Source organism: Kogia breviceps, chromosome 3 (assembly GCF_026419965.1).
Source record: "Kogia breviceps isolate mKogBre1 chromosome 3, mKogBre1 haplotype 1, whole genome shotgun sequence".
NCBI classification, from domain to species: domain Eukaryota; kingdom Metazoa; phylum Chordata; class Mammalia; order Artiodactyla; family Physeteridae; genus Kogia; species Kogia breviceps.
Window position 1 is genome coordinate 185,015,585 of NC_081312.1, and position 21,937 is coordinate 185,037,521.

The 21,937-nt window shown below is 41.3% G+C and overlaps 1 protein-coding gene across 4 annotated transcripts in view; it reads left to right on the forward strand.

The window, feature by feature from the left end:
* The window catches only part of EPC1 (enhancer of polycomb homolog 1), a 94,357-nt gene that overhangs the window by 57,978 nt on the left and 14,442 nt on the right, over nt 1-21,937 (forward strand). For all 4 annotated transcript variants that reach the window (XM_067030510.1, XM_059058325.2, XM_067030511.1 and 1 more), the window contains exons 2-9: nt 6,328-6,487; nt 17,578-17,723; nt 18,132-18,338; nt 18,710-18,858; nt 19,761-19,920; nt 21,182-21,358; nt 21,446-21,535; nt 21,619-21,767. In XM_067030510.1, the coding sequence (XP_066886611.1) occupies nt 6,328-6,487; nt 17,578-17,723; nt 18,132-18,338; nt 18,710-18,858; nt 19,761-19,920; nt 21,182-21,358; nt 21,446-21,535; nt 21,619-21,767 (1,238 nt within the window). The remainder of the gene's footprint in view (nt 1-6,327; nt 6,488-17,577; nt 17,724-18,131; nt 18,339-18,709; nt 18,859-19,760; nt 19,921-21,181; nt 21,359-21,445; nt 21,536-21,618; nt 21,768-21,937) is intronic.

Genomic DNA, 21,937 nt, shown 5'->3' on the forward strand with positions numbered 1-21,937 from the left:
TAATGAAACTTGAAAGCTTCTGCACAGCAAAGGAAACTATAAACAAGACAAAAAGAAAGATCATTTTAAACCAGACTTTGAAGGACAAGTGGGAATTTTCTTGGGGGTGGGGCTGGCATATGGTCCATCTGTGTGAGCAAAGGCACACACAACAGATGTTTAGGACACAGTACTGTCCCTTCAGATGGGTCTTATCTACCGATACCTAATGTCACTCTTGATCAATAAAAATGATATTTTCTGACTTCTCAAATATGTGATATGCCCTGTTTATAACCAGTTAGCCATTTTGCATTAATTACCAATGCTTTTATCAAAGAGACCATTACCACCTGAAGAGGCAGAAATTTTCTAGGGGTAAGCAAAAATGACAAAGGGGAAAGAAAGTAAAAGTAAAAACATTAAGTGCTGGAAAGAAAAGAGGGAAAGATGGATAAGAAAAAGATATATGTATATAAAACAAATAATAAAAATAAGTAGCAGAGCGACTTGCTGGACTTCGGGTCTGAGGAGGAAGCTAAGATTCCTGCTCGGGTTTCTGTCTCTAAAGTCCACGCTCTTCCAGGGCACCAGGTGGGCTGAAGTAACAAAAGTGAATATTTGGAGCCTGCAGTTGCAGGGTTCACGGGGACACGGAAATTGTGCCTCTGAACTTTCCGAAGATCATCGTTCAGTCTTTTCTCATCCTCTTTTTTATTGTTCACATTGCTCTGTATAGAAAACATTATCTATCGTTACTTGCAGCGCAAGAGGCTTTTAAAGTAATTCCCTTAATCGTAAGTTACGATTCATCTGATTCCATTTTATGTAAGGTTGAATATCTTAAAATTCTTTAGATTATTTAATAGTATTTACTTTGTTCCCTGTAAGATCAGATTTATTTGAGAGGGTATGCCTCTGTTATTTTATGAAAAATGGGAATTGATCCCGGTGTTTTGATGATTAACTCTTTAATTGCAACTGAGCCTAATTATTATAAATATTCTATGATATAAAGAAACTTTACCCTCCCAAGGTGTCAAGCTAGTAGCTGGTCTTCACACACAGCTATTTCCTTTTCTTAAAATAATCTTTTAACTCCTGTTCTAGCTTAAATGTCACCTGGCCCTAGTGAAAGTGATACTGTCCTTGAAATCCCTTTCCTATTTATATTTCCCAATAACACATTGTTCTTTTCCTTCACAGCACTTATCACACTTCACAGTTTATTTTTAGGTTGTTTTATTAGTGTCTGTCCTCCGTACTACAGTGTCAGGAACCCTGGTATTTTACTTACCATTGCGTTCCCAGGAGAGGCACACAGTGGGTAGTCAGTAAATGTAGACTAAGTTAATTAATGAGAAGCTGAAGCCCAGATGTTCTGCCCTGTATCTCCAGTTGTTGTCCTATACCAGCATTTCCCAAACTGCATTACAAAAGTTCTCCATGAGCTATTAATGGATACTTTCTGAAAAAATGATTCTGTGGTCATAGATTTGGAGTGAAACCTCCATCATGAGCAACCACAGTTTGCATTGGCGTATCAAAAGTTTTCACTCCAAAAGTTTAAAAATCCAACGTTCTCTCTTTTTTTTAAAACTGTCAAACTCATTATTGGACTACCTATTGATAATTTGAAATTCAGTATTCCAGTGAACACAGTTTGGGAAGGCTGGCTTATTCAGTGCTGCAAGTAGATGCATTTAGAAGTTTCATTGACAGATATTATCTTCCAGGAACATCTGGCATTTTATATAATTGTAATTTAGGATTGGATCATCTTAGTTATTTAGTCAAGGCATTCAATAAGTAATTATTGAATCGAATTCATAGCTCATCTTATTCTAATTTATTTCATGTATTACTTGATTTCACAGCTTCCTACTCCAAGCAAAAATTTCATTTTCACTTATAATTTAATGATACTTTAATATAATTTAATGTTTTTTTCTTGGAAATAGATGTATATAGTTTGGGGTTTTAAAAATACGTTCTTTACCTGGAAAGCTGCAAGTGTAATGTTTCACTCTGGAACTAAACTTGACTTAAATGGGAAGGGTTTTACTGAACTAAATAAATTGTGTCTTTCAGAAATTACCTTTGTTTTAGAAAATCATGTAGTGAGACGTACTCAAATGTTTTTTGTCGAAAAGAATTACAAAGAATTTTAGAAAATAAGGGAAATAAAGAAAATTATAGAAGAGTATTTCAAAATTATATCACCAGGAGGTGATCTGTTAACTGTTTGGTGTACATACTTTGAAAGTTGACACATATGTGTGCCTGCTTGTATCTGTGTAGGGTGTGTGTGTGTGTGTGTGTGTACATACACAGATACCTACATACATATTCATTTATTCAACAAATATTTAAGCACCATGCTTTGTACTCGGCACTGTTTTCGGGTGGTTATTTAGCAGTGAACAAAATAGACAAAAACCCCTGCCCTCACGATGCTTAGATTGGGGTGGGGAGGAAGGGGTGACAACAGTAAACAAACCCAGTATATGACATGTCAGAGGACTGTAAGAGCTTTGGGAAAATATAGCAGTGAAAAGAATAAAGGAGCATAGAGAGAAGGATTGTTACATACGTGTTCAGCTACTTTTAGACTTTTTCCTGCATTTGTGTGTTCAATTATGTCTTTTGCTTTTAAAAAAGATTAAATACAAATATCCTGAACGTACAGTTTTCAGATCTGTCTTTTTACTTAATAAATTGTTGGGGTTTTCCATTTCATTAAATATTATTCTGAACCATTTGAAGGCTATGCATGTCCCTTTTTCTAGAATATGGTCCGTTTTCTAGACAGCGGCCAGGGCGGCCTTTAAAATCCTTCAGCCACCGCTGCTCTGAGAGCAAGGACAAACTCTTAACGTGCCTCATGTCCCTGCGTGATTTGACCCCGACCCCCTGTGCGCCCTCACTCCCTGCGCTGCAGCCACACCGGCTCCTGTGTGTGGTCTCCTTCCCATCCTCCAGTCTTTGTACACACACAGGGCTACAGTAAAAAGGAAGCTTTAAGGTTATAGTTACACACCAGTTGTTGAGGAGTGATTTTTAAGGCTTAGAAGAACATATCTGTTGTATATTGTACACATCTTTGGTTCCTTACGTTCCTTATGAGGAAATTTTGTCAAATATTTTATAAAACAAAGAAACACATGGAAGATTTTTTTAAAGCAGTATTTACTATAATATTGATAAGAAGTTTGATTTCACGATTCTAGGAAAATGGATATAAAGATAAGGAAGTCTTTCTACAGAATGCTGTTAACACTAGGAAGAATATGAATGGTAAGCAGCATGTGGTGAATCTTCAGCTTCTCTAGTAATGAGAGGTGCACACTTGCTGCCGCGTTTCAGGCAGGTGGCGTGTCTCAGCCATTTGTCTGAACCGCAATCCCATATGGTAGGTACGCAGTGTACATTTATAGGTAATAAAACTTGCTGGTATAAATATGTTGTCCCACGTCCCAAAGTCATGGAGCTGGTAAACCGTGGAGCCAGCATTCAAATCCAGACACTCCTGGTTACAAATCCTGTTCTTAACCACCATCCTGCGGTGCCTGTAACAAAGCTAAAGCCCTTAGTGGTCTCATTTCACACCTAGAAAGTAATTTCCATTGTGGTTCATCTAGAGAAATGAACGAAATATCCAGGAAATTTCTGAAAAAGAATTGTGAGGAGTGGATTTAGTATCTAATCAGCACTAGATAATAAAATGTAGTCTGAGGCTGCACTTTTAAAAACACGTTAAATACTAGCATAGGAGGCAGTGGAGTGGAGGAGGGCAGAAGAACTTGGAAATACTCCCAAGTGCAAGTGGAATTCTGAGAAAGGGACATTTTTAGTCATTAAGGGGAATAGGTGATTTTATGCATGACGTTCATATACCCTTTGAGGTGGCTTGCTGTCTCCCCTTATACAAAAGAATAGATAAACCGTCTCTCACATGTTCACCTACACAGAGAAATGCTAATGGATTAAGGACAAAATGCAAATGAAGAATAGTGTGCCTCCCCCCCCCACCCGCGCTCCCCCCTTGAGTTTGATGTACGTAGGGGGCATAGGTCACAGAAAATTTCTCTTGCTCTTTGAGGGTATCTGAGAGGAGAAGAGTACACCTGTGATTGATTTCCCATCTGGGGCTCGGAAGCACCCTGTGTCAGAGGGCACAAGGGCCGGTACACGTGGCCGCAGGCTGTTGGGAGTCACCCCTCCACCCCTTCACACTTAGTTTCTACCAGCTCCCAGGAGCCACAGGCAGCCTGCATCAGAGGTAAGTTGAGTTATAAAAATGAAAGGTTTTGTTTACACACCCTAGTTTGTGACTATACGATTTATACCTGTTACTAAGGATGACAAAATCATAAACGAAAAGGTTAATAAATTTGACTAATAGAACTTTCCTGTGTGGAAAAAAATCCTCTAAACAACATCAGAAATCAAACTTCAGGAAAATAGTTGTCAACTTTATTACATGGGGGCTAGTTTCCTTAATATTGAAAAGGAAAATAATCCACATATTTAAACATCAATGAGAAAAAGAAAAGCAGCACTTTTGAAAATGAGCAAACAGCAACACGTAAGGGAAGAAAAACTCATTGTAAAGAAATTAACCTAAAATAACAAGATGGGTCATTTTAAAATTGAAAAGAGATGTTAAGGAGTTACTACAAGGAGTGGTAGGAATATGTGCTGTGATTTCATATACCCTTTGAGCACTTCCATCCTACAGGTGCTCTCACGGGCTCACGGGCTCACAGAGGTGTCTCATATATATAGTAGTACAGGATTGGTTTTTGCAGCGTTCAGGGAGAAGGATAGGCATGTAAGTTGCTTTCAGGGTTTTTTCCGTATCGATTCGTGTCTGGTTAAATCAGTTACGGTACATCCACATAGTGGAATACAGTGCAGCTGTTGCAGAAGTGGTAGTGAAAGTTTCAGTATGGAAGAGTCTCCAAGGTATGTCAAGGGACCAAAGCCCTGAGGATAAAGCTCTGTGTGTTGCGCAGCAGAATCCTAGCTGTGAATTGAAATATAGGTATAGGTAAAATTAACAGAGGCTACTTATGAAGACTGGAATTTGGTTTTATACTGTTGAAATGTTTTTCATCCTTCAACTTGTATTTTATATACAGTATTTTTAAAACTAGCTTAAATTTCATGAAATGTTTACCAAAATTCAGTGATGATGGGGTGGGTGAGAACAGATATTTCTGTGGCAGCTGGTAAAAATCTTTCTGTGTAGCACCTCAGCCAAAGCTTATTTTGAGCACCTGTAACATGCCAGGCATTGTACTAAACATCTGATGCACATTTATCTTACTTAAATCTCCAACCATCCGTGGAAGATTCTGTTTTTCTTTTCCTGGAGGAAACAGATTTAGAAGAATGAAGTGTCTTGCCAGGAGTCACAAACTCTGGAGCCTTTGACTTCAATCCCTATACTTTACTACCATTCAAAAAGGGCTCTGGAAATTCAGAAGAAAGGTTATTACTCGAGACAAAAGACCAGGTTTGAATCTGTGTCAGCTTCGTGAATGAAAAATGGAGACAATAATCTGTACCCTTCTTTGGAATTATCATATTAGTTGATTTGTATGACATTTATGAAACACTGTATGAATAAGCAATTAGAATCGATAAAATATTTTTTACACAGAGCCTGCTTTCGTCATACAATACATTCGAATGTTTAACACTCTTTTTTAAAAAGTCTCATCTGTAGAATGCAAACTTTTTAAAAAATAAAGTATGTATTTATTTATTTTTGGCTGCAGTGAGTCTTTCTCTAGTTGCGGCGAGCGGGGGCTACTCTTGGTTGCGGTGCGCAGGCTTCTCACTGCGGTGGCTTCTCTTGTTGCGGAGCACGGGCTCTAGGCACGCAGGCTCAGTAGTTGTGGCTCGCGGGCTCTAGAGCGCAGGCTCAGTAGTCGTGCTGCATGGGCTTAGTTGCTCCACGGCATGTGGGATCTTCCCGGACCAGGGCTCGAACCCGTGTTCCCTGCATTGGCGGGTGGATTCTTAACCACTGCGCCACCAGGGAAGTCACTGTAAAATGCCAACTTTTTAATAACAGTTTTAGTCAGTTTTTGGAATCTTTTGTATAATTTAACTCTCAATTTCGGTGTAGTACCTTTTCTTAAATTGAGGAAATACACAGTGTATCTAACAAAATCTTGTTTCTATTCAGAATGTTGTTACCACGACTGTATTGTTAGCATCCTTGCAAGGCTACTAAAATTCCTCCGTTTTAAAAACAAATGAAAACCTCTTCACGAGGCTACGTGCTCTGTTTGCTGGTTTTGTAACACGTGACTTGCCTCTTTTCCCTCTTCTTAGGAACACCACCTCCAGCGGGCGATCTCGGCACAGCAGGTGTACGGCGAGAAGCGCGACAACATGGTCATCCCCGTGCCGGAGGCGGAAAGCAACATCGCGTACTACGAGTCCATTTACCCCGGGGAGTTCAGGATGCCGAAGCAGCTCATTCACATCCAGCGTAAGTAGCTCCTCGTCGGTAATGGTACTTTGCATTCTCTTCTGCTGTAACTCTCCGCGGGTTTTTATCAGTTCGGGGCCATCTTCAGTACCCATTTCACTGACCAGAATCAGCTTGAGAGTTATTAGAGCCCATTTTCACCTTTTATAATTGTGCTTGAGCTTTCTGCGTGACGGAAAAGATAGCATTTTCATCGCAGAGTTTTAGCTGCATCTCAACATGGGACCTTATGCTACTGTAGATGAGTAGGGTAAAGAATATACCTTAGATGTAGAAATCATTTTCTTACTCTTCAGAAATAGTAGTGTTAATTGCCTTAAAAGAATTTCTTAATAGAAGTCAGGGGTCAGCAAAACTTTTCTGTAAGTATTTCAGGCTTTGCGGATCATTCAGTCTCTGTCACAGCTGTTTTACTCTGCGTTCCAATAAAACTGTACTGACTAAAACAGATGGCAACCCAGTATTGGCCTACGGGCTGTAGTTTGCCAACCCCGTCTGTGTTTCTACTAATTTTTTTCTTTTTTTCTTTTTTGGCCGAGTTGCGCGGCTTGTGGGATCTTAGTTCCCTAACCAGGGATTGAACCCAGACCCTTGGCAGTGAAAGTGCTGAGTCCTTACCACCAGACTGCCAGAGAATTCCCCTAATTTTTAAAAATTCAGGGTTTTTCATTGGTAACTTGTCTCACTTGGTACTGATAGGCTCTTCATTGGAAATGATCCTTTGATAGCTAATCACATTTGATGATGGGAACAGCTGAGAGCTTATAGACTTAGGCAAATGTATTTCATTCACTCAGTCCCCAAGTAGTGGACAACTTAAACACATAATTGAAAGGTTACTCAGGTAAAATTGCTACAGCTTTCATTGTGGTCTTGCTGACGTTTATGATCAAGAGGTTTTTCCAGGGGCCTGTCTCAACTTTTTCTCAGTACAGTATAAATCTGTTCTGTTTTTATTGTTCTTTCTACAGACATAGAGAAACTAGCTTTGACCAGTTTCCACCTTATTAACTACTTTTCTGACTCATTTAACCTCTCTCCATATGATCTAGTTCCTGTCCTGGATTCTAAGCATTTTTTAATTTAACTATTTCTTGAATATGAAAACTAAAAGTAAACATAATGCCTGTATTGACTCTTATCAGTTCTGTATTGGCATTTGATATTTTTAACTTGTAATGTTTTTTCATCTTTACCTCTGACTTGTACCTAATCTTACTGACTTCCTTTAGAAAAAAAAAGAAATTTTTCCAATTTATTAAAGGCTACTTTGAAGTGAACCAAACAAGTGGCATGTGTTTTCTTGCCCACTCATGTGTTTAATAACATGTCAGACACAGGCATTCTAAACAATTTTGACCAATATTAGGACCTAAAAGTTAGTTCTCTGGAAAATCATGTCAATGTGAAAGTTCCAGAGCTGATCCTTCCTCTACCTGTTAACTAGAACCACATTGCATTCCACAGTCGCAGGCTGTATTATCTCACGAATACAGGCTTTTAGGTTAAAGCAGCATTGAGCAAGATAAAACTACATTAATCAATTTACATTATCATTACTATCAGAAAAAGAAATTCGAATGCATGTTTTACAAATAGTTGCTTATTGATGACCAAAATTCACAAACCACATTTTATTCGTAGCTCATGGATTAAATTGTGGTCAGGAGAGTCAAAAGGGACTATATTTAAAAAGGAATTGACTTTGCTGACATTGTAATCAAATAATAGTAATAAAATGGGAGCAGAATTGTAAATTATTTGGGAAAAAATTTTTTGCATCAGTACAAATTTGGAAAGATGTATTACATTGGAATGTTAATAAAGACAGCTAAATTCGTGTTAGCTGCCTTTGGATTTCTTTTAACATTTTGTCTTGGATGATTATAGATTCACAGAACATGTGAAGCCTTATGTAATCACCACCACAATTAAGATACTCAATTGCTCCTTTAAATGCACCCCTAGCCCCTGGCAACCAGTGATCTGTTCTGCCCGTCTCTGTAATTGTGTTTGTTGATGAAGGTAACATAGGTGGAGTCATGCAGTATCTGTCCTTTGGAGATGGACTTTTCCCCTTAGCGTAGCCTCCTTGACCTTCATGCAAGCTGTTGCGTGTGTCAGTAGTCCTTCTCTCCTCCTGCTGAGCAGTGTTTTCCTGTGATCCGTGTGCGCTGCATGTTTCACTGCTCACCCACTGAAAGACATTTGGGTAGTTTCCAGATTTTAACTATTGATATTTCAAATAAAGCTGCTATGAGTGTTCATGTACAGATTTTTGAGTGAACATAAATTTTTGTTTCTCTGGCTTAAATACCTTAAGAGTAGTTGCTGGGTCGTCCATTTTTAGTTTGACAAGAACGTCTACACTGTATCCCAGAGAGGGGTACTGTTTTACATTATCATCAGCAGTGTATGTGTGATCCGGTTTCTCCTGTATCCTTGCCAGCATTTGAGGTTATCACTTTTTAATTTTACCCGTTCTAATAGGTGCGCAGTGATATCTCATTGTACTTTACATTTGTGTTTCTCTAAATGGCTAATATGTTAAACGTCTTCTCATGTGTTTGCCATCTATATATCCTATTTGGTGAAGTCATTGCACAGGTCTCTTGCCCATTTTCTAATTAGATTGCTTATTTTAATGTTGAGTTTTGAGGATTTTGTTTTGTTTATATATTCTAGACACGCCTTTGTCATATGTGATCTGGAAATATTTTCTCCCAGTATGTAATTTGTCTTTTCATTCTCTTAACAGTTTTTCACAGAGCAGAAGTTTTTAATTTTGATGAGATCCATTTACCAATTTTCCTCTTACAGATCATGATTTTGGTATCAACTCTAAGAATACTCTTTCTTTTGCCTGGGGTCCAAAGATTTTCTCCTATGACCTGTTCTAGAAGTTTCACAGTTTTACATTTTACATTTTTTAAAAATTTATTTATTTTAATTTATTTATTTTTGGCTGTGTTGGGTCTTCGTTTAGTTGTAGTGAGCGGGGGCTACTCTTCTTTGTCTAGTTGCAGCGAGCGGGGGCTACTCTTCGTTGAGGTGCGCAGGCTTCTTGCTGTGGTGGCTTCTCTTGTTGGGAGCATGGGCTCTAGGTGCACGGGCTTCAGTAGTTGTGGCACGTGGGCTCAGTAGTTGTGGCTTGCGGGCTCTAGAGCGCAGGCTTAGTAGTTGTGGCTCACGGGCTTAGTTGCTCCGCGGCATGTGGGATCTTCCCAGACCGGGGCTCGAACCCATGTCGCCTGCATTGGCAGGCGGATTCTTAACCACTGCACCATCAGGGAAGCCCTGCTGTTTACGTTTAAGTGTATGATCAATTTTGAGTGTGAAGTTTAGGTCACGGTGTTTCCCCTGCCCCCATTCTGGGTATCTAATTGTTCCAGCACCATTTATTGAAAAAGTGATCCCTCCTCCATGGATTGCTTTTGCTTCTTGGCCAGAAATTAATTATGCACGTTGATGTGTCTCTATTTCTGGCTTCTGTATTCTATTCCACTGATTTCTGTGTTTATCCCAAGACAGTACCACTGTCCTGATTACTGCAGCTATATGATAATCCTTAACATCAGGGAGAGTACTTCCTCCTTTATTTTTCTCCTTCAAGATTGTTTTGGGTACTCTGGGGCTTTTCCCTGTAAATATTACAGTAAGTTTGTATCTGCGAAGAAACCTGCTGAGGTTTTATAGGAATTGCATTTAACCCTATAGATCATTGTAGGGAGAACTGACGTCTTTTCTGTGTTGAGTCTTCCAGTCCATGACCACCGTATGACCCTCCAAGTATTTAGGTCTTCTTTGATTTCTTTTATAAAGTTGACACTGTATAATTTTCATCATAGAGAGCCATGGTTTTTTAGTACCTTTTTTTTTTTTTTAGATTTATACTTGATTTCTTTGGAACAATTGAAAATGGTATTGCACGTTTGATTTTGGTTTCCACTTTTTCATTGTCTGTATACAGAAATGCAGCTTAATTGTATGTTGAGCTTATGTCCTGTGGCCTTCACTGAAATTACATATTAGTCCTAGGAGATGTTTGCAGATTCTTTGGGATTTTCTGAATGGAAAATCATGTCGTGGTCTGCAAATAGAAATGGTTTTGTTTTTCCTTTCCAACCTGTATGTCCTTAATTGCTCTTTCTTGCCTTAGTATAGTGGTTAGAACTTGAATATGATCTTAAAATAAGAATGGTGAGAGCAGACATCCTTGCCTTGTTCCTGATCTTACAGGGAAAGAATTTAGTCTTTCACCATTAAGTATTATGTCACCTGTGTGGTTTTTTTTTTTTTTGTAGTTGCTTCTATGAGATTGAGGAAGTTCCCTTGTATTCCTAGGGTACTGGGAGTTTGTAGCATGACTGTTGAATTTGTCAGATGCTTTTTCTGCATCAGTTGATAAGGCCATGTGATTTTTTTCCTTCTTTAGCCTTTGATATGATAGGTTGCATTGGTTGGTTTTCAAATATTGAACCAGCCTTGCATACCTGGAATAAATACCCCTTGGCTGTGGTGTATTATTTTTTTCATACATTGTTGGGTGGGATTTTATTGAGGAGTTTCGCATCTAAGTTCATAGAAGATATTGGTTGGTAGTCTTGTGTGTGTGTGTGTGCGCGCGCGCTCTACCTTGTCAGGTTTTGGTATCAGGGTAATACTGGCCTCATAAAACAAGTTGGGAAGTGTTCCCTCTTATTTTCTGGAAGAAATTGTGTAAAATTGATGTTAATTCTTTAAAAATTGGTATTGGCTTTTAGTATACTATAATACACAAGAAAAGGCCAGTTATACTGTAAATTTCTGCAAAGTTAAAATTGAATCTTGAATGGCAGGTGGTCTAACAAGTCGCTTATGAAGGGTACATTGCCTTGAATTATGTATGTAGATCAGTTCATTTCAATTCTCATAATTTCTGTTTTGTAAAACTCTTAAACTAATTAACACAAACTGCTCCTTGGAGTTTTTTGGTTTTTGTTTTTTGGTTTTTTTTTGTGGTACGCGGGCTTCTCACTGCTGTGGCCTCTCCCGTTGCGGAGCACAGGCTCCGGACGCGCAGGCTCAGTGGCCACGGCTCACGGGCCCAGCCGCTCCGCGGCACGTGGGATCCTCCCGGACCGGGGCACGAACCCGCGTCCCCTGCATCGGCAGGCGGACTCCCAACCACTGCGCCACCAGGGAAGCCCAGAGTTTTTAAGATGGTAATTAGTAGTGCCTAAACAAGTAATGATAAACACGTTTGAGAATTATTGCCTGTTATATTCTCCTTCCACCCCCAGAGTTACAATGCATATTACTTATAGGCTCTGGGAATCTTGCAGTTAAAAAAGAAAGTTTCTTTTAACCTAGCATTTTCCAAGTATATTCATTACATGTTATTTGTTAACATTTCATTGAACATTTATTTGGAAAATCTCAACGTTTTTCTTGTCTTTAACAGGCTTAGGAAAGAGAGCATAATTTTCTCCTGCCAGAGCCGTGAAGGAAGAAACCTATATTAGAACCATCGTCCCCTTCTTATAGTTCCAAACTGTGGCTACTTGCTAAGCTATTTCAGAGCGCTCTTCAACATCTCCTGCTCCAAAGCGTCTTAATGTTGTTTCTCTTTTGATTGGTGCTCTGGTAGGCTTCTAGATTATACAGCTAGGACTCCTCCTTTCCTATTCATACTGGCAGAAAGGACAAAAACAGTTGTGACCAGAATAGGCAGGAACAATTCTCTCTCCCCTTTCCCCTCGCGCTTGGGTCTCAAGGTTCTCCTGTTAATCCTCAAAGGAAATCTTTTTTTAACAGGCAGTCTTGTGTATATTTGAATATGTATATATGTATGTGTATAGACACAGATCTGTACATTTCCAGTTCTGTCCACTGGTAGAGCCAAGAAGCAAAAAATATTCAGTAGCAATAAGTAACACCTAGCACCTATTCCCTGATCTGTTCCCCACTAAATAGGGCCAAGAATACGCCGAGAAATGGGTGATTCCAGGGCTGGGGCAGGGTAAGTGCAAGATAAACCTGGAACATCTTGTTATGCCAGAAATTAAGAACTCACAAAAATGTCAGAGGCATATCACAGGGGGACATAGGAGTTTCCACTGGCTAATTTGGGGACATTTTAAGCAGTGGAATAATTGGGTACAGTTATTAATAACGACTTATAAACATGGAAAAAGTAGGAATTCTTGAGTCCATACTGGTAATAAGCCATGCTAAATGGGGGAGAAGTGTAGTCTCGTGGTTTTACAGTACAGAATGCCAAGAGCTGAACGGTGCCGTGGGAAGAGAGTGCTGGAGAATCATCCTCGTGCTAAGCGCGACCGAGATTGAGCCACACAAGAATCGCCAGTGTGTGCTCGCTGTAAGGGGAGATTCTCACGAGGGGCAGGACATTTCCGTGGCCTTCAACTCTCCCCACACACTGCTCATTAGTTGGGCGGCAGTTACACGGTGGGGTGATGGGCCAGTGTCTTGACTGGTGGGCTCAGTTATCTCCACTCATGAGAAACAGATGAACGTCATGTGCCTCTAGCTGTGAGACCCTGGGAAGGACTGAGAACAGAGTCGAGTGGTGTGGCAGCTAAGAGAGCATAACCGAATCACACACAGTGGGGAAAACCCCACGGACACAGAGTGAGCACCCTGCTAGCAGTGGCAGTGGTGATACTCCTGAAAGGGACGTCATCCGTGTCCTGAAAGACAGCGAAAGGCTGTGGAAGTGTCCCAAAGTAAAGGAGCCTAAAGAGACACCAGTACAAGTAATACCTGATCCCAGAGTGGTCGTGTACTGTAGTGGGAAACGTTAATGAATTATTGGATCAGCTGGCAAAAGTGGAATATGAAGTTGATGACTGTACTGTGATTATGTGGAAACACACTCTGAAGTATTTAGCAGGAAAGAGCCATTATGAAGGTGATTTACCCTCTGGTGGCTCAAAAAAATAGTGTGTGGAGGGGTGTGTATATGTGTGCGGTATGTGTGTGTGTATACACGTGGAGGGGGAGAGGACACACACATGCAAGTGATAAAGCAAATGGAGTACAGTTTGAACAGCAGGTGAATCTGGGTAAAGGATATGCAGGTGTCCCTTGTGCTGTTTTTATTTGGAGGCTTTTGTAAGTTTGAATTTATTTATAAATAAAAAGATTTTTTAAAAATAGACCCTTGTAGAGCCTCCTCTTTTTTTTTTTGATGGTACACGGGCCTCTCACTGTTGTGGCCTCTCCCGTTGCGGAGCACAGGCTCCGGACGCGCAGGCGCAGCGGCCACGGCTCACGGGCCCAGCCGCTCCGCGGCACGTGGGATCCTCCCGGACCGGGGCACGAACCCGTGTCCCCTGCATCGGCAGGCGGACTCTCAACCACTGCGCCACCAGGGAAGCCCTATTTATTTATTTTCTTGCGTTACGCGGGCCTCTCACTGTTGTGGCCTCTCCCGTTGCGGAGCACAGGCTCCGGACGCGCAGGCGCAGCGGCCACGGCTCACGGGCCCAGCCGCTCCGCGGCACGTGGGATCTTCCCGGACCGGGGCTCGAACCCGTGTCCCCTGAATCGGCAGACGGACTCTCAACCACTGCGCCACCAGGGAAGCCCAGAGCCTCCTTTTTTTTATTACCTCTCAGAACAGATGTATCCTTTCTTTATGCCCTGAATCTGAAAGATTCCATTTTCTCCTTCCCTTTCCCCATTATTCTGGTTTTACTTTCTCACAGATAAAATCTATAACATCAACCAACCATGCAGATATAGCAGAACTTTACCTACAAAGGACTTCATATGTAGGATTTCAAATCTTTCAGATCTGGGGTTCTCTGTTTACTCTCCCCAAGTACATTCTAGAAGTGACTGTGTAGTTTATAAATAGAAAGAAGTTGAATTTCATGATCTAGCTAGCCAGTGATCACTTTTGTCTTCTTAGCTCCAAGCAAGGATGTCAAATATCTACCACCCCACAGTAAATACCACTATTACGATGGTCTTTTCTGCTGCCCAGAATTTATTCCAGGGTCTTTGCAAGTAGATGTTACCAGTACTGGGGAGCTAGTGCTTGAGCGGAAACCTGTGTGCCATCCCTGCTGTGGGAAGTTTCTCCTCAGCCTTGAAGAGTGTGCCTTCTTTTCCATCAGGACTTGTATTCTGTTCCCAGTCTACATTTTGTGCCATTTTGTGGACCCATATACCCTTTCACTATTTGCTTCCTGTAATTAAAAAATGCTACTTGGGGCTTCCCTGGTGGCGCAGTGGTTGAGAGTCCGCCTGCCGATGCGGGGGACGCGGGTTCGTGCCCCGGTCCGGGAGGATCCCACGTGCCGCGGAGCGGCTGGGCCCGTGAGCCATGGCCGCTGAGCCTGCGCGTCCGGAGCCTGTGCTCCGCAACGGGAGAGGCCACAGCAGTGAGAGGCCCGCGTACCGCAAAAAAAAAAAAAAAAAAAATGCTGCTTGGAGTTATGGACATACCTACCTGTGCACACTTAGTCTGAGCCGTAATATGGCATTTGTTACATAGACATTTATGTGCATTTCACCTCTTACTAGTGGACTCTAAGCACAGTGGTTTGTACCACTTTGTATCTCCTTTAAAATAATCTAATCAATTTATGTGTACTATTGTGTTCTTTTTGTTAGGTTTATTTTCTGTAGAATTTTCTCCTCCATCTTTATAGAATACTGTATTTTGTTTAGCCCTATGCATGTGTGGGTTTATCTCTAGCAGAATGTTTTAAACGGAGTCAGCTTCTGCAGTATGGCTCCCATTGTTTAACAATTAGTGGCTAACTAGGGCTCACTGTATTTGTTAGAACCCAATTAGAAGAGGCAACCCATTTGCCTGTTCCTCTTTAGACCTTGTTTTCTGCACTCAGTAACATGGCCCAGGAAATTTGAAGATATTCCTGTTTCTAGAACCATGATTCATATGTTACATCTTTATCAGCTGCAGCTGAGCTGTGAGTTGGACATTTGGCTGAAGCCAAATTACACTTCAGTCATTGGCTGTGGTTTTTTGGTCAAATGAAATCCTAAAGTGAGTTTTTGCATGTTAGCTTTTCTCTAGGGTTTTAATATTTTATATCTGAACAAGATTTGGTTCTCCTCATATTTGAAGGTCTTAGATGTGTTTGCGTTAACTGAAGGCCAGCTCCTGGCAGAGGCAGGGGCAGCCCCTCAGGTACTTGTTACCTTCAGTGGCGAAGACATGGAGCTCCCTGGGCTGGGAACCTTCCGTTCCCACCGCCATTCTGTGCTGTAATTTGTTGGATGTGACTTGTCATTGATGATGTAAGGTATGCCAGAAGTATGTCGAGTGTATTTTGATAATGCGTAAGTAGGGTGATACTAGGCAGGCTTGTTTAGTTTTTATGAATAATTAAGCGTTGTAAATGTGATTCGCTCTAAAGAAAAATAAATTTTATAGTGGAGGGTGCCAAAGCAATGTATAAACGAGACCCTAAATGTATAAAATACACCCTTAAGGAGGCAGAACATTGATAGTTGGTCCCTGTCAGTTTGGCTTTCTGGATTATCTGGATCACCACTCTTTAATAGAACTTTCAGTGATGATGGAAATGTTTTTATAATCTGTAGCATCTGGTAACAGCAGTAACCACTAGCCACATGTAATACTTGGCACTTGAAATGTGGCTACTGAATTTTGCATTAAGTTAATTTAAATCTAATTGGTTACACGTGGCTAGTGGTTACTCCACAGATACGGATTTTTTTGGTTAGGGACAAACCAACAAGTGTGTTTAATCCAACAGGTTTTTTTTTTGTTTTTTTTTTTTTTTTTGTGGTACGCGGGCCTCTCACCGCTGTGGCCTCTCCCGTTGCGGAGCACAGGCTCCGGACGCGCAGGCTCAGCGGCCACGGCTCACGGGCCCAGCCGCTCCGCGGCATGTGGGATCTTCCCGGACCGGGGCACGAACCCGTGTCCCCTGCATCGGCAGGCGGATTCTCAACCACTGCGCCACCAGGGAAGCCCCTAATCCAACAGTTTTAAACCACTTGGGGATCTCCAAAATCTCTGTTTACATAGCAACAGCAAACAGAATTCGATGGTGGGGAATCATTGAAGGACCGATGGTGCAGGAAACATGGGTGCAGAGAGGGTAACGTATAGAGATTTCTATGAAGGATCTGAATATTCATTTATTTAATTAGGAATGTTACACAAGTGTGATACAGGTGAAAATGAAAATGAAGCATAGCGTTACAGTTCCACAAATATTCGTTGGGTTCCTGTGGGCCAGACACTATGTCAGTCTTGAAGCAGGGCTGGCACCCGTGGGGCAGGCAGAGGCCCCCGCCTTGCTCCTGTCACAGACGTCACCACGCTGACTGCAGGTGTTTTCAGGGTTTTTTCCCACTTGAATAGAGTCAAAATCCAAATGCTTTGCAGTGGAGTACTGCGTGCAGAGCTGGCACACAAGATGAACGCGTTTACTGCCTCTGCGCTGACGTGCAGACATGGATGAGACACAGTGCTTCCTCTCTGGGTGATCAAGCACATTCGAATGCTTAACAGATGAGACTGTAAAGTAAGAAGGGGAGTGATCCAGAACAGGCTTTTTTTTTTTTTTTTTAAATAAATTTATTTATTTATTTATTTTTGGCTGCGTTGGGTCTTCGTTGCTGCGCGCAGGCTTTCTCTAGTTGTGAGCACGGGCTACTCTTTGTTGCGGCGCGTGGGCTACTCATTGCGGTGGCTTCTCTTGTTGCAGAGCACGGGCTCTAGACCCGTGGGCTTCAGTAGTTGTGGCACGTGGGCTCAGTAGTTGTGGCTCACGGGCTCTAGAGCACAGGCACAGTAGTCGTGGCACATGGGCTTAGCTGCTCTGCTGCACGTGGGATCTGCCCTGACCAGGGCTCGAACCCGTGTCCCCTGCATTGCAGGCGGATTCTTAACCACTGCGCCACCAGGGAAGTCCCCTCTTTCTTAAACTTTAAGTGTGGGGAGCTTAGATTGTTTGTGAGTCTGAAAACAAAATCTTTCAAAAATCTTTCCAATGTCTTTAGCGATTTTCCAGACATCTGTGAGAGGTTTTGTCCGTGTATTCACATAGTAAACGGCTGCCTGTGGTTTCTTCTGTCAGCTTTTAGTTTGGACGCTGAACAGCCCGATTATGACTTGGATTCTGAAGATGAAGTGTTTGTGAATAAACTGAAGAAGAAAATGGACATCTGCCCACTGCAATTTGAGGAGATGATTGACCGTCTAGAAAAAGGCAGTGGTCAGCAGGTACAGCTGCACTGTGTATATATATTAAGTGTGTGTCTATGTCTATATAAATCTCTCTTCCATATGGAAGCAGTGTAATGCTGGGGAGAGGGGTAAGGAAGCAGGCTCTGGACAAGCATGAGTTCATGTCTTATCTCTGCCCGTTACTGGCCTGTGTGATATTCAGTATGTTTAAAGTTCTCTGTGCCTTCCTTTCCCCATCTGTAAAATAGATGGATAAACATTGCAGGATTGTTGCGAAAATTAAATAATTTATATAAAGCATCTAGCTCATGGTCTGACATGGGCGAGGTGCTCAGCATGTCTGTTGTTACTGCTGTTATTTTGATTATTGTCATTTAAATTTAGAGGTACTTTTGAGCCTTTTATTTGTGTTATGTGAAAATGACATAGTGATTTTACATTTAGCCAGTCAGTCTGCAGGAAGCCAAACTACTGCTGAAAGAAGACGATGAATTAATTAGAGAAGTTTATGAATACTGGATTAAAAAGAGAAAAAACTGTCGAGGGCCATCTCTTATCCCATCAGTAAAACAAGAGAAGCGAGATGGTTCCAGCACAAATGATCCTTATGTGGCTTTTAGAAGACGAACTGAAAAAATGCAGACTCGAAAAGTAAGAGAACCTGGGGAAATTTTTTTGTAATTTTTTTTGATGTAAGAAAATTTATTTATGAGTAGCTCAGTATCTGAAGGCTGTGTTTTAATTTGTGTTTAGACAGACTTTCTATATATTGTAATGAAAAATATTAATTTAAAATGTCAGCCTTAAAATTCATTAGAGTTATTAATGATATATTTTAATGTTAATCCATTAAAAACCATATTCAGAATTGATTTCCTGGTAATCCGTGTTCCCTTTCAGTGTCTTTAAATTCTGATCTCACCCTTCAAATATATATATTCTTATATATCACTAGCTATACTCAGAATGCCAGTAGTCAGAAATGCTTATTGACATTAAACAAAGCAAATTCATATTTGCAGAATCGAAAAAATGATGAAGCCTCTTATGAAAAAATGCTTAAGCTGCGTCGAGATCTGAGTCGGGCTGTTACTATTCTAGAGATGATAAAAAGAAGAGAAAAGAGTAAAAGGGAGCTATTGCACTTAACACTGGAAATTATGGAAAAGAGGTAAAGTATATTTTAATAGCATTAGCAGCGTGGTACCATTAGAATTTTGTGTAGAGTTAATTTATGTCCTAAGCAATTATCTGTAACTCCAGAAACATATTCTTTTAATAATAGAGACTACTGAAATGTGTGCTGTGGTATGCTTTGTATAATTTTACATACGTTCCTCTCTTTATTTTCACTTTTAAAGTGACTGGGTTCAGTAAAATTCAGTTATTCAGTTATTGCAGGTATTTACATTTTGAAATCATATTCTTTTGCCCTTACTTGAGTTGTGTGCAGGGCTGTGAGGGAGAGAACATTTGTCACTTCTCAAGTTTTTATTTTATTTACTAGATGGTACTGAATTTTTTCTTTACACTTAACTGAGCTTTTTAACAGGGAAGTATAAAGAGGGGAGCGGGCAGGGCCCATGAACTTCACGCTCAGGTGACCCTTTCGCAGGGAGCACAATGCAAACTGCAGGCCTTGCGCCCCTGTTTCCTCGTCCCTGTTCCCAGAGAAAACCGCCAATCAGTTTACTGCGATTCCTTTCAGAAAAGTTAGTTTTTTTATAGCACAGGCAACTCAAATTAGCAGAAAGTTCCTCAGCACCATTTTAGACATGAATTTCAGCATCTCCACCAAATCTTTCACCAAAATTGCTGTTAAAATTTAAACCTGTGTTTTCTTTCCCACCGTTATCTATTAATGGTGCCAAGATAAAGCTGTAAGCCAAAAAGCAAAAGAAAGAAACAACAGGAATTATGTAACCTTTAGTTTTAATAAGCATTCAGCATACAGTTTACCTGTAATGTTACCTTAGGTGTAATCAGGGTTTCTAGCTCAGTTAGTTCTTAGTCGTCACGAGGATGAGTGCTTCCCGAACTAAGGTTTTCAACTGCCTTTCTTGGCCATTTCAGGTATAGTCTGGGTGACTACAGTGGCGAGATCGTGTCTGAGGTCATGGCGCACAGACAGCCCGTGAAACCGGCTTACTCCATCCCCGTTGTCCCCCTCACCAACAGCAGCCAGTTCAAACACCAGGAAGCCATGGACGTGAAGGAGTTTAAAGCTAATAAGGTGATAAACATTTCTGTGGGCGGTAGTAGCTGATAATGTGGAGTGGTATTTTATCCCTAGATTCAGAGTGAAAAAGAAAAAATATGTATATAAACCCTACCGTGAAAGCCAGCTTTTGATTTAAGACTGGCCTGTAGATACAGCAGTAGAACTTGTAAAGAGAGATACCTCATGGTTTAATAATTAACTTCTCTTTAAAAAACCGTAATGCCATACACTGCATAAAACTTGGTATAAATATTTATGTCAACCGTGATACCTGCCATGATCTTTTTCTTCCTAACAAATATCATCTCTGCCTCTGATCTTTCTTGCCTCTTGCCTGTACCTCAGATTCATACCCCGCGTAGCCTCTGCCCTCGCCTGCCGCACAGATTTCTATCATGCACTGTGTTCATTGCTGCCACTCTTGCCTGTGCGCCTCATTCCCGTGGTGTTTCCCTATACGATGGTGTCATAGCTGTATCCTCTCAAACTGCTCGCAGTTCCCTTTCATTGTTTAGCTAGCAAGCCCTGACTAGTCTTTATTTTTTTAATATCTCAGCATTATGGATTTATTTTTCACTGTGTTAACAGTTATCTGACGTTTGCTTTGTGTATATGTTTTCATTATTACTTTCCCAATATTGATTTGTTAATTCTTTAGAATAAAGACTAGACGTCCCTTTTTAAAAATTCTCTCCTAGAATTTTCATAGAAAACTAAGAAACAGGTACAGGAGCCAGCAGTAAATACTAATTGTTGTTCAAGGATTTCAGCAGCTGGAGAACTTCTCTTCTCTTCTTTTACTTGATTATGATTATGTTTAGGTTGTAGAAACATATTCCTGTTTTCACAGAGACCAACCTCTAAGACTTCACAATAGAAGATGACAAAATGTTAAGGGTCTTGTCGTATCTCTTATGAGTGGGAATGCCTTCATTTCAGCAATAAACTTATTTTTAAAACTGCCCCCAGGGCTTCCCTGGTGGCGCAGTGGTTGAGAATCCGCCTGCCGATGCAGGAGACACGGGTTCGTGCCCTGGTCCGGGAAGATCCCACATGCCGCGGAGCAACTAAGCCCGTGAGCCATGGCCGCTGAGCCTGTGCGTCCGGAGCCTGTGCTCCGCAACGGGAGAGGCCACAACAGTGAGAGGCCCGCATACCGCAAAAAAAAAAAAAAATAAAATAAAAAAATAAAAATAAAAAAAAATAAAACTGCCCCCAATCTTTCAGTTTGTTGAGCGTGGTTGCTAGTGTGTAATTCATGACTGTCTTGCAGCAAGACAAGGCCGATCTTATCCGACCTAAACGTAAATATGAAAAGAAGCCCAGAGTCTTGCCTCCGTCAGCCGCTGCCGCCCCTCGACAGGCCAGCCCCGCTGCGCTGCCGGCTTTCAGCGCTAAGGACCTGAACCAGTATGACTTCCCCAGCTCGGACGAAGAGCCTCTCTCCCAGGTGAGCGCAGGGACACCTGATGGCTCATGAGCGCAGACGGCGAATGTGGGAAGGCGCGTGTGCTGACTCACTTCCTTTTATTTAAAGGTTCTGTCTGGCTCTTCGGAAGCTGAGGAAGAGAATGATCCCGATGGCCCTTTTGCTTTCCGTAGGAAGGCAGGCTGTCAGTACTATGCTGTAAGTTTCACGTTCTCTTTTTAAGTAACAAACTGTTTACCTGGAGCTGACAAAAAAAAATAATTACGATTTTTCTTTTTAAGCCTCACTTAGACCAAACTGGCAACTGGCCTTGGACTAGTCCTAGCGACGGAGGATTAGGGGATGTGCGATACCGCTACTGCTTGACCACCCTGACGGTGCCCCAGAGGTGTATCGGATTTGCGCGAAGACGGGTTGGGCGCGGTGGAAGGTAAGGCGTTCCTGTGCTCCTAGCAGAGGGGTGTTTTAGGTGGTGGGCGATGGGGATCTAACGCTTCAAGTGAGGTGATCCTTCTAAAGATCTCGCTTTGCCCCGTCTGCCATTCTTCACTGATTCTGTTCACTGAGATACTTCACCACTTGGTTACCTGTTTCTTATAC